Source organism: Rattus rattus, chromosome 2, assembly GCF_011064425.1.
Source record: "Rattus rattus isolate New Zealand chromosome 2, Rrattus_CSIRO_v1, whole genome shotgun sequence".
Taxonomy (NCBI): Eukaryota; Metazoa; Chordata; class Mammalia; order Rodentia; family Muridae; genus Rattus; species Rattus rattus.
Window position 1 is genome coordinate 178,295,683 of NC_046155.1, and position 13,078 is coordinate 178,308,760.

General features: G+C 45.4%; 1 protein-coding gene across 1 annotated transcript; it reads right to left on the minus strand.

The window, feature by feature from the left end:
• Positions 1–4,996: 4,996 nt before the first annotated feature.
• On the minus strand, positions 4,997–12,335 carry LOC116894559 (leukocyte immunoglobulin-like receptor subfamily B member 3-like). The gene is given in 16 exon segments (XM_032896270.1): positions 4,997–5,293; positions 5,370–5,522; positions 6,223–6,275; positions 6,505–6,542; positions 6,619–6,694; positions 6,990–7,115; positions 8,067–8,117; positions 8,412–8,714; positions 8,957–9,253; positions 9,478–9,783; positions 9,906–10,190; positions 11,235–11,540; positions 11,661–11,842; positions 11,844–11,925; positions 12,104–12,139; positions 12,302–12,335. Coding segments are annotated over 16 exon segments (2,508 nt in total). The 3' UTR covers positions 4,997–5,113.
• Between the last annotated feature and the right edge of the window lie 743 nt (positions 12,336–13,078).

Sequence of the window (13,078 nt, forward strand, 5' to 3'; positions counted from 1 at the left end):
CCGAACCAGGGCCTTGTGCTTCCTAGGTAAGCGCTCTACCACTGAGCTAAATCCCCAGCCCCGAGTGCATCTTCTATAGTTGGGTCAAGCACTACATGTAGGCCGCATGCAAGGGTGCCTGTGGCTCAAGCCATACACCTTGTGAAGTCAATGTTGAGGTGACAAAGTAGTCTATGGAGTTACTAGTTTGTTAAATGTTCCCAAGGCAGCGGACACTGGACATGTTACCTGCACTGTGATGCGGTGGAAAGCATTATAAACCTATCCATTTGGAGCCAGATTCCAGTCTAGTGAGAAAGCGTGCAGGGTGGATTTTGTTTTGTAAGTTGTGTGTCTCAAGATGTGGTTTTGGGGAGCAGGAAATAAGCTAGTGAGACGTTTGCCCAGGGCTAGTTAAGAAATTTTTTACCTAAAGCTTTGCTGTCATGGTCAGGAGAGAGGCTTGGCTTCCTCATTTTCTGTTTTGCCTTGCTGGGAAGCTTGAGTCAGATGGAAAGATAGGCAGATATGCGATGTGAACTCTGAGGAAATAAGAGCTGCTTGAAACTGAAAAAAGGAACTGTCAAAGTAAGGACAGCTATTTTGCTACTTCTGTATTTTAGTCCTTTCTTGAGGAGTCAGGTCAGTTAAAGTACTGTAAAGCTGGCACAGTCTCCAGGCAATGGCAAGTGATCCCTATCTAGAGGTCTGGCTGATGGTAATTCCTTCCATAGTTAAGTCAGTCACATTGATGGGCTACATGAGGATTGATTTGGGTAGATCAGGAAGCAGTGACTACCTTCTAAAACAAGCTGTCATTAAAGTAATCTCCAGGCAGCCTAGGTTTATCAGGGCTGAGAGTTCATGGTAACATTCTGCATTCTGTTTTAGGGCTTTGACCCTTGACCCGAAAAAATGGCAAAACACCTTACTGATAGAGACTGGATAGCAGCCAGTGTGGAGTAGTTGGGGGAAGCTTGAAAGTTTTGGAGTGTGTTGAATTGAGTCCTCTGTAAAAGCAGGGGTTTTTTGTTTCCTTGATTCTTTAGTATTCCAAGGACCTGTGATACAGACACAGGTGTTGGGTGGTTGTGGTGTTAGGGAGAAGTCAGGGCTGGAAAGTGTGGCTTTGCCTTCAACAGGGCACTCCAGTTAACATTAGATTTCATTGCTAGGGTGCTCCATGGGAGCCTGCTGTGGTCTAAGGGCTCCTTATTACCTTTGTTCAAGAGTTGCTGTCACACAGTGAGGGAGAGTAAACAAGCAAAAAGGTTTGGACTAATCTTGCCTCTGGAAAGTAAATGTCAAATTAGTATCAATAGTCTCCAGGAGTTCCTGCAGCTAGTGATAAGTTAAACCTTTAAAAAATTTAATACTAATTATGGCATCCTTTTGAAGTTTTTTTCCATGTGAGTTATCTTGAGGAACTTGAGAATATTTCATTAAACATGTGTCTAGAAAAAAAATAAGTGAAATGTGTCTAAGCACATTCAACAAGGTTTGGGTTAGACTTGAGACCCCTCAATTTCTGGCCCCTTCAGAAGTAAACTGGCACAACTAGGCATCAATCAGCAGGAGTGAATAGGAAGGACCTGGCACCAATTTTTCCCAAGACCCTTCAGATAGACATTCACAATGGAGATCAATCTCATCCTTTTATCAGAAACTACTTACCCATCTACACCTGTCCATGTTGCCTGTCCTGCCCTCATTCTCCACTCAGTATGATTCTCTTTTCCACAGCTCTGGAATATGGGGTCTTAACTACCTGTGGGTAGTTCTCAACAGGTTTATATCTGAGTTTGGACTCTACCGCTGCAGGGATTTGGAAGTCTGTCCCTAGCCCACACTGGAGCTTTTTCAAAGGAAGACGCTGTCCCCATGTAGAATTAAAAGAGACAATTTTTTTCTTGGCTAGAAACCAGTGAGTCTTAATAGCTTCAGTATTAAAATGTATGAGTTAAAAATTCATGAATTTAGCCTCTAAACCCAGTTGAGGTGAAAGACACAGTGAAAGTTGCTAAAACTGGGGAAAAAGTGTTCAAAGGCAGAAATGATGGCTCAGTTATCAGTGTACAAAAGTGAACTTGAATTTGGGTACACAGCACTGTCATTAAAAGCTGGGTGCTTGGGAGGGGAAAGAATGTTCAAAATATATTGTGTGGGAAAGTATTGCTTTACTAGTCCCAGTGCTGGGGAGGTGGAGATGGAGCTCCCTGGCTATCCAACCTACCCAACCTTCCCCCTCCCTCCAAAAAGATGGAGAATCATTGAGAAAGACATCTAGAGTTGCTGCGACTTCACATGTATTCAAACATGCATACACCCACATGCACAACAGGTAAAATTGTAGACACTGGAAGATGGGAAGGGTACTGTGTTTATGAGTCACTATTGTAAAATGTCTGAACCAAAGCAATGTAGAAATTCAATACAATCTCTATCAAAATTCCAATGACATTGTTCATAGAACTAGAAATCCTAAACTGGGTGTGGTAATGGATACCTATCCCAACATTCTGAAGGGCAATCAATGACTGAGGCCAGTCTAGTCTACAGAGTTAGCCAGGGCTACACATGAGACCCAAAGGACACAGCCAAAAACCTAAGAAGTACATGAAAAAAACAAAACAACACAAACCAATTCTAAATAGTGATGTATCATCAACATACCCAACTTCATATTATAATCTAGAACCACAGCAATATAACCAGTGTCATTGCCACAAAACCAGGCACAGAACAGACAAAAGGACACAGCTCGACAAGGTTGCACAAACCTGTGAACTAGGCATTTAGAGGGTGGAGCAAGATGATCAGAAGTTCAAGGTCACAACAGTTAAATATCAAGTTTGGGGCCAGACAGGGCTACAGCATCATATCTGATGAATGAAAAGAATGAAAAGAAAAGGTAACAGAAGACCCAGAAATACACCTACTGGGGATAGAGTTTAGTGTTTTGAAAGGCTACAACCTAGCCTTGCTTTTGCCTTTTATTTTGGGACAGGATCTCACTAAGTTGTACAGAAGGGTCTTGAACTCACCCAGTAGCCAAGGCAGATTTTGTAGTTTCAATCATTGTGCCTCAGCCTCCAAAGTAGGTGGGATCTTAGGACTGTGCCACCAGACCAAGCAACTTTTACATTTTAAGCAACTTGCTGTTTTTGAAACCAATATTAAAACACAACAAAGAAGAAAATCAAACCCCAGTGTGGTGATAATCCTTTTAAAAAAGTTTATTGAACCTTAATTTTGAATTTTTAAATTAATTTTTAAGATATCACATCTAGGGTTCTGTGAAAGAGCTTTCTTTCTAAGACTTCTAGTTTCCGTGTTGGTTTTTTAATGATTATTTCCTGGTCTGATAAACTATGTTTGGTTCTGTTTCCTCTTTTTTTTTTTTTTTTTTTTTTTTTTCCGGAGCTGGGGACTGAACCCAGGGCCTTGCACTTATAGGCAAGCGCTCTACCACTGAGCTAAATCCCCAACCCCCTGTTTCCTCTTTTTGTAGTTTCAGAATGTATTTCAAATACACAAACTTGTGGAAAAATCACCAGCAAAGCTTCCAGAAAGAGAGTTTCCAAAGGGGAACTATTCTAGTGGCAGCATGCTTAATGTGTTGAAATCAACTCAGATTTTGTATTTATTAAGCAATAGAAATAACTTATTGACGTCAAGGGATCTGTCCATTTTAAGTACATCTCCTAAGATGTTCCTAATAAATTGTTTGTAGTGTTCTGTTGTTTAAACGAATATAGGGAGGCTGAGGAGATGGATCTGGTTAAGAGCATACACTGCTTCTGCAGAGAGTCTGAGTTTCGATCCCAGCACCAACAGTGTGCAACTCAAAAATAATATTTCTCTAACTCCAATGTCCACTTGGTCCTCCAAGGGCACTCATATACCCATGGAATACATACACACGCGCGCACGCGTGTGCGCATGTGCCCACACACACACAAATAAAACAAAATATATCTTTAAGAAAATAATGTAAATATAGGGCTGTACATGCCAGGAACTGAGGCAGGGGGACAGCAAGTTTGAGGCCAGCCATCACAGGCCTACATCACCGTACCAAGCTTTCATTTGTTATTTTTGCCTACTATTTATTTATTTATTTATTTATTTATTTATTTATTTATTTATTTTAGGTACAATGTAGCTGCCTTCAGATACACTAGAAGAGAACATCAGATCTCATTATAGATGGTTGTGAGCCACCATGTAGTTGCTGGGATTTGAACTCAGGACCTCTGGAAGAGCAGTCAGTGCTCTTAGCCACTGAACCATCTCTCCAGCCCTTTTGTCTACTTTTTAATTGTCTTATTTACCTATTGGGTGTAGGGAAGACACTCAGGACTTAGGTGGAAGTGAGAGAAAAGTTCTCCTAGTCAGTTTTCTCCTTCCACTGTTCTTGATGATTGAGCTTAGTATAAGAGTCCTGGTGGCAAGAGCCTTTACCTACTGAGCCATCTCACTGAGCCATCATAGAGATCTGCCTGGCTCTACCTTCTTAGAGCTCAGATTGAAGCATACACTTCTTTTTTTTTTTCCCTCCATCTTTATTAAGTTGGGTATTTCTTATTTACATTTCAATTGTTATGAAAGCGTACACTTCTAAGTTTGACCTATTTATTCATTTTAAGAAGAGATCTACTGTATTCCAGGATGATCTCTTACTCCTAGGCTATGTAGCTGAAGGTGGCCTTGACCTCTTGACCCTCCTTTCCACTCTTCTAAAAGGCTGGGATTTCAAGTGTATTCTACCCCGGCCGTTGGCAGCTAATGTTTAAAACATGTCTCACTCTGTAGCCCAGGCTGGCATGAAATTCACTAGATATCCCACCATGGCCACAAAACAAATTCCCCTCCTCAGCTGCCCATGGGTTGGAATTATGAGGCTGTGCAACAGTGCCTGTTAGTTTTCTCATTTCATGACTTTGTTGAGAAATGTCATTAAAGTTAGCTCTTAATGTAAAACATTCCCTTCCATTTCATTTCTCACTTCACTTGATTATTGAGAAATATCTGCCTTTATTTCCAAATGGTTATGTTACTTAGTGCAGTCAGGTTTCCAAAAGTTCCAAGAGTTTCTTGGAGGTCTCTGGTAGGCATCCTGGCAGGCAGAGGGTCACTGCTCCTTGTCCTTGGGAACAGCTCCTGGGCGAGCAGTCGCTAGAGCAGCATATACACTGGGCTCCTCTGGGGCTTCCCCTGCCTGGGAGAGAGGAGGTGCAGCTGTCCCCTGCCTGAGTGTCCTGCTGCACAGCTGGGCATAGGTCACATCCTGGGGCTCTTCGGATTCAGTAGCCTGGAGTGGGAGAGGGTGAGAGGAAGGTATCTGCTTGGCTTGGGGAACCTGCAGGTCTGTGGAGGATAGGACCCACCTGACTGTCCACCTCTTGGCCCTCTTCTGCTTGTTCATATTTTGTGTTCAGCTGCTCCCTTGATACGACAGGTGAGATAGCTCCCGCCCTCCTGAGCCTGGAGGGTTTTACTTGGGCGTATGTCTCTCCTTGGGGATCTCCCTCAGGTGGTTTCTGTAGCAGAGAGGTTGTGAGGTACAGGTAGCATCTCTGTGTTCCCCCGGGAATCTCCTGTGGTCAGTTTTCATAGCATGGCTAGAATGACCTGTTTAGCTTACTGCCTCTCTGGTGGGATCATCTTGGGCTTCCTTCCTATAGTTCTGGCTTGACCTGAGAGATTCTAACCCTTGCTGTCTTGGCTCTAGCCACACAGTCCATCTTCCTGAGAACATGTTTCTGATGGGTAGAGAAATGACTCCATGATTAAGAGCACTGGCTGCTCTTGCAGAGGACCTGGGTTTAGATCCCAGAACCCCCAGAGAAGCCTATAATCACCTGTAACTCTAGTTCTAGGGTATCTGACATGTTTTTCTGACCTCTGTGAGCATCACGCAGGCATATCATGCAGAGCCATATATGCAGGCAAAAGACGCATACACAGTATCTGCTCAAGTTCCTTTGGTTCTCTGTCCCTTTCCAGGAGTTGCTGTCTCTTAGATGTCTCTGTGGGCTCTTCCACCAGGCTTCCCCTCAGAAGAGAAGAAGACAGATGCCAAGAAGGAGTGAGGCCATAACACACAGGAGGCAGTTGCTGGCAGAAGGGAGGGAGTGTCAGCTGTGGAAATTGAAGGCTGAGGGGAGGTGAAAGAAAGAAGGCCCTTGGACTAAACTGAGCCCTAAGTTTTAGCACTGCGGATGGGGACAGGGACCTTACCCAAGTGTCCAGTTCCACACCATCCTCAGTTTCCATGTCCTCCACTGAAGCATCTGTCATAACAGAACAAACAGAGTTTCTCGACCAAAGTCTAGGGATGTCTCAGACCCCTAGTTTCCTGCCTTGTTCCAGGTGGGGACCAAGAACCAGGGAAAGTTGTGACATCTCTGGGTTCATTGTGTGAAGTTCAAACCCACACAGTGATACCCTCAGGACATCTGCACCACCCCTGCAATTCTGAAACCTCAGCCATCTACCCTCCCAGGACTCCCTTTCTCTCACAAAGGCTTTCTTCCTGGGTGGCAGCAGCTGGGTTTGACCTGGAGGGACAAGGAGATGTCACTTAGCAGTGAGGTATGTGAGGCAAGCAGGAGTCTAGGTCTCTAACTGATTTACCTCTTCTGGTAGCCTTTGTCCCTGGTTACTGGCTCTGCAGCTCCTGTAGAAAGTTGTAATTCTTTCCCTTTCTGGGCTGCAAGGGAAAGGATTCTCAGCTAGGACGATGGGAAGCCCCTCCCCCAGGCCTGTGCAGGGAAGGAATCTTTACAACACAAGGGTGAGCGAGCAAACATCCTAGAACATGGTAAAGTTCACAGAACACTGATATTGCACAGGTTTTAAGACAAATTGCCCTCTGATCTGAGATCTGCACAAGTTTCTAAGCTACCCCGACACAGTTTGAGGTTTCCCTATGGCTGGTGTCTTGAGCTCCTGCTTGGATGTTCACAGGGGAACCTACCACCTCCTGAGGCCCAAGTTACACATACCGTCCTCACCATCCTTCCTGAATTTTTCCTGATGTCTTCGTCTGAGAAGAATGAAGATGAGGATGAAGAGGAACAGGAGGAAGGCCATGGACACTCCGATCAGAGCCTTCAGGTACCTTTGCAGTCCTGAAGCACAAGTGACATCATGAGTGGGTACCATTGCTGCTTTCCTGAACATGTACTGTGTGACAGGCTTTGCTGGGTCTCTGCACACATCATTTCCCATCCTCACAATCATGCACCATGGAATTGTGTCTTTTCCTCTCTAGCTAGTTCACCTGCCTCAGGTCACCTTACTGGAAGTGACAGATTTGGGAATTGAACCCAGGGACTCTGACTTCCAGCCCTGGTCGCTGCACCAGAGCTGAGTACAGTGAGATGGAGGGAAGGAGCCTGAATGTCATGTCATGGCTGTGTGTCCCACCCGTACTCATGTTGCCACACTGTGGGTCTGTCCCCCTGCTCTGTGGGTCTGCTGTTATGGAGGTCTTCTCTGTCAGGAGAATTCATAACCAAGGCCAGCATCGAAACAAAAAAGAAACAAATCCAAACTTAAAAACAAAATAAAAAATAAAAAAAACATAAGACATGTGGGTCAGTCTTCTCCTATAGACACTCAGAGGAACAGCACCCTGACAGAGGACTTGACCAAGTCAGGATTTCTAGAAGCAGCTGTATCAAGCCTCTAACTAGCTATTACTCATGTGAGCCCACATTTTAACAGAGTCTTTATTACACCTTTGAATTTTTATTACTTCTCTGGGTTCTGACTCCATGCATATGATAAGTTTGTTCTCAGAGCCTTAGGACCAGGATGGGAAGTTGAGTGTCTGTGTTCCCTGCTTTCAAGTTCCCCCACCTGCCCCATTCCCCATCCTGAGCCTCAGTATTTCTCTCTGAATGTCCCTTTCTATAGCCCACCTCTAAGCCCCAGTTTCTGTGGCCCTTGTTGGGATCTCTGTTTGCCGCCTAGCTTCACAAACTGAAGTGAGAGAAATGAGGATTTTGGCGGGACAAGAGCTGCCAGACAGCCGGGGTTTGGAGCGTACTCCCTGCACAGAGGTGCCTGATACTTACCATCTGGTGGTATGGACATTGTGGGTGGCAGGTCGGAGGTTTTGATGGGTCCTAGGAAACAGAACAAGAGGAGGAGGAGGAGATGCAAAACCAGGATACATACTCTGTTCACTGTCTTTCATCTGGCCTGTAATCTCTCGAAGACCCTCATAGTCACTAATGCAAACCTAGATTGCAATAAAGGACACAATGCACATTACTTGAGGAACCACTGCTGGCATCCACTGCACTGCCAGGGAAAATGTCTTCTGACAAAACTTGTCTTGTGTCTCCTTAATCCCACTGGAGTCCAGAGCTCTGCTACAGTATGGATTGTGAGTCACTGAGATGTCAGGACAATCTCACCTGAGACTATGAGCTCCGCAGGGGCACTGGCAAATGACAACAGGTAGAGAGATGAGTTGTGAGAGCCATAGCACCTGTAGGTGCCTGAGAGCTTGGATGTCACAGCACTCATGGAGAATTCTGACTGGTACTGCTGATCTTGGAACTTTGATTTTAGTCGAAGGGGTGGCTGGCCTGATCCCTCCTTGGACAGAATGAAAATGTCCACAGGGTACATTGACCAACACATCAGGGTCACATTCTCTCCTGAGTGTACTGTGGAGTTAGGCTTCACTGAGAGGGAAGGTGTGTCATAAATCTGTCCTAAAGAGAAGAGGGATGATGAAAGACAGGCTTTCTTGTTTTCAGCTCAAACCACACATGATTTCACACTGAGAACATGGAACTTAGTCTCTTTTACCTGACTGAGCTTACTTCCTGCTGATCTGTCACTGCTTCTGCTCCTCCCCAAATCCCTGTCCCTGTCCCAACCCTCAGCTACTAGGCTCCTCCCTGACAGCATGAGCAGAGGTTAGGTACCTGATTGAATCTCTGTAGATCCTCACCTGTGATCAGGATGTCCAGGGGGTCACTGGAGGCTGACAATTCAGAGGAGAGGTTGTGTGAACCATAGCATCTGTATTGGCCTCCATCGGAGTGTATCACATAGTCCAGTGTGAAGTTGGCTATGGAGATGCCAGTCTTGGTCCACTGGCTAAAGGATTCCATGATGTCAGCTCCCCCTTCTTTGTACAGAGCAAATTTGTCATACTTGGTGTCAGAGTAACACTGCAGTGTGAGGCTCATTCCATGTTCCAGTATATGGCCTTGATGACTTAGCAGAGAGGGCTTCCCTGATGGTCCTAAAGGAAAGGTGAGAGCTATGGACTGAGGTTTGGATCTTACCAAGCATCTTTGCCCTCCCATCCTGCCCAGCACATGTCACAACTTTTCCCTCCGCAGGGCTGTGTTTGAGAACACAGGCTCTCCATTTGTTCCTCCTCTACCTGCAACTCCACAGAGGTGCATGACATGGCAAGGGCTTAGGGTCTCAGAAAATGATTGGAGAATGACAGAGGGGACTTACCTGAGATGAGTATTTTTAGGAGCTCACTGGGTACTGACCACAACTGTGGTTTACGCTTGTAGTAACCATAACATCTGAATGTCCCTGAGTAGTTTGGGGTCATGGGTCCCATAACAAACAGTGCTTGATATTGTCCAGTAGAAGATATATACTCTGTGTCTAGTGAGTTGGTGAACTTCTGATCTTCCTTGGTGAGAATGAATTTATCATAGTTGTGGTGTGAGGTACAGTGAAGTGTCACGTTCCCTCCCTCTGGCACCACAGGGCTGGGCAGTCCTGACAGCCTGACTGCATAGTAGTGGATTCCTGGGGGAGAAAAAAGCAGTCTGTTACATGTTCTCACACATTCACAATGTTCTCTAGGTCCACCCTGTGGGAGAGGAATACTCCTGAGAGACAGCCAGATGAGAATCTGACTGTCCCCTTACCTGTCACCACCATCTCTAGGGTGTCACTGGGCTCTGACCAACCAGCTGAGCTGTAACAGTAACAGCGATATTGCCCTGCATGGACTTGTGTCACAGGAAGGATGAAGAACTTGGCCTTGTTCCCAGGCTGTTGTAGGGTCTGTGTGCTCTGTGTATTGTGGCTTCCCTCCTTATGCAGAAAATATATTTTTGCATCCAGGTCCCCCTGACACCATATGGTTATGGCCTTTCCAGAGCGGATCACAGAGCCTGGTTCAGCCTTGATGGTTGGTTTTTGGAGTTTCCCTACATAGAAGTAGGAGAGAAGCACATGGCTGGGTTTGAAAGTGGCACAGACAATGTCCTACCAGTGGATGCTGCTTTTTAATATTATTCTTCCCTCATACCATACACTGGAAGACAGCCTCCCATCCTTGCATCCTTCGTAATATAACACAATGCTCTCCACCTCCTCTGTCCCTCAAGTTCACTGCTCCTCTGTCTTCTTTCAGAGTTTCAGTTCTATCAACTAAACATGGCATAACAAGATGCCAGAACTCTAGGAACGCACCCTCATATTAAGACCGGACAAGGTAATCCAGTGGAAGAAAAAAAGATCTCATTTGTAGGTGCAAGTACCAGAGACATTTCTATTCCCACTGTTAGGAGTCCAAGAAAAAACTAAAGCAAGCCATGTGGTTGTTGTACCCACATTGAATCAGAGCACTCAGGAGGCAGAGGCAGGGAACTCTGAGATGGAGGGGAGCTTGGTCTACAGAGTGAGCTCCAGGACAGATAACCACGGCTGTACAGTGAATCCCCCAAACACCAAAAAAACAAGCAAGCAAGCAAGCAAGCAAGCAAGCAAGCAAGCAAGCAAGCAAGCAAGCAAGCAAGCAAGCAAGAAGCAAGCAAGCAAGCAAGCGAACAAATACCAAGACTTCAAAATCACCACAGCAGCAGGCTTAAGGGAGACCCATGAAGGCTCTGTGAGCCCTTATGATTCCTGCTTAGTTGATTCTGTGGTCCATCTTCCTCCTGGTATCCTCAACCACTCAAGGTATTGCAATTCTTCCCCTCTCTGTCCTTCTGGATCCCCTGAGCTCTAGTGCATTATGCTGAAGTTGATCCAGAGTAACAGAAGGCCTCATGAAGAATGAATTTCCTATTGCACACCTTGGGCTTGGCTATCACTGTCAGTCTTGGATTCTGTATTTTGGGTCCCAGTGTTTCCTTGCTGTATGCCAAAGTTCTAAAACGTCCTGCACCCTCCTATACAGAACGTAATAAGCAGTCTCTGAGCACATGTATCATTGAATGTCATTCCATGGAAAGGCTGGGGTTCCTCACCTGACACCAGGAGCTCCAGTGGTTCACTAGGATCTGACTTTACTTGTGGTGTGTTTGTTTCAAAGCTGTGGCATCTGAATATCCATCTCTGGTTGGAGGTCAAAGGACCCACAGGGAACAGGGCCTGGAACTTCCCAGTAGAGTAGTTATACTTTGAGTCCTGCCATGAGTAGAACATCTGTGGTCCTTCCACAGTAAGAATGAACCTGTGATATCGCTCGGAGGACTCACATTTGAGGGTGACATACCCTCCTGAGGTCACCACAGGGTCGGGCTGGGCTGAAAGCCTGGGTTTCCAGTAGGCTCCTAGGAGAGAAGGAGGAGTCAGTTAAATATCCACACCCCTCATTATCTACCTTGGCTCTGAGGTTCCCACAGGCAAACAGTCAAAATCTGAGACGCCTGGGGCCCTGTGTGTTCTCTCACCTGTGATCACTAGCACTAGGGGCTCACTGTAGTCTGATGATTTACCCTGAGTCCTGTAGGAACATTGATATTGCCCTGCATTTTGCTGGCCTACATTTGAGAATAAGAATTCAGTCTTGTTTGCTGGCCTTTGATGGTTCTTTGGAACTCTACTCTGTAGGTATCCATTTGACTCTAATGATCTCTTCATAAACAAAGGTCACATTAGTTCCCTTTGAGACCACAGGATCTGGCTGTACTCTGAGGATAGGCTTAGGGAGGTACCCTGCAAGTAACAGAGCAGCTAAGACTCAGGACACCCATGCTCAGATATCAGTTCTTAACACTATGACCTTCCAGCTACCCCCAGAATAACACACATGTGGTGTTTTCCACCATCACTGCCAAGGCATGGCTCCTGGATATGAAGAGAAAAGCATTTCAGGAGAGCTGCAGACACTCACCTGTCAGCACTGGGATCCAGAGGCTTAGAGTCAGTCCTAGAAGAGAGCTCTTTGTAAGAAATTTGTTTTCAACAGTGAGTAAGTCCTCCCCTCTGCAGAATTGCCTGAAACCCTGAGTTTTCCTCATGGGTGAGCGCTGAGCTCTAGGCCCTGATCATTTCTAGACCTTAGTTTCCTTTCTTCCTCTTCACTACTCACCAAGACAGAGCAGGGCTGTGAAGTTGAAGGTCATGGCATCTCCTCTCAGAGGCTGCAACTCTGCTTGAGAGCAGAGCTATAGAGCCTTTCTGAAGGTTGGAAAAAGGGTGTGGCCCTGGAGGCAGGGCAGTCCCCATGACTGGTCATTTTTCAGCAGCCCTACAGGAAGGGGAACAGCCCTCCTCAGGCACCCTGCTCTAACTTCCTCAATGCTGTGACTAGGCCAGTCAGTAGACACTTTTCTTTTTTTTTTTTTTTTTTTCTTTTCTATTTTTCGGAGCTGGGGATTGAACCGAGGGCCTTGCGCTCTACCACTGAGCTAAATCCCCAACCCCAGTAGACACTTTTCAATCAGACCTTACACAGATATCCTTAGCCCACCAGTGTCTGCCTCACCTGTGCCCATCACTGTCAGAGCCATATTGTAGCAGAAATGTGGGAACATCTCACACAACAGTTTAAAATTGTCATTGTGCTTTGTTCCTTTTCACAATATGTGAAATGTTTCCTTCTTTTCAACATTTTGATGTTTCTGAGAAGGGTCCTTCTCTGTATATCTCCTTGGAATGAGATTTACAGTCTTTTCTTCATAGTCTCACGTGACACATAATTATTGGCACGGCAATTTCTCTCTTTTTTTCTTCAATGTTTGTGTTTTCCCTTTCAATTTTATGGATACATATTTCTTTTCATTTTTTGTGTTTGTTTTTATGTTTGTGTATTTTTGTGTATGTATCTATATGTGCATGTGAGTCATCATACATGTGGAAGTCAGAA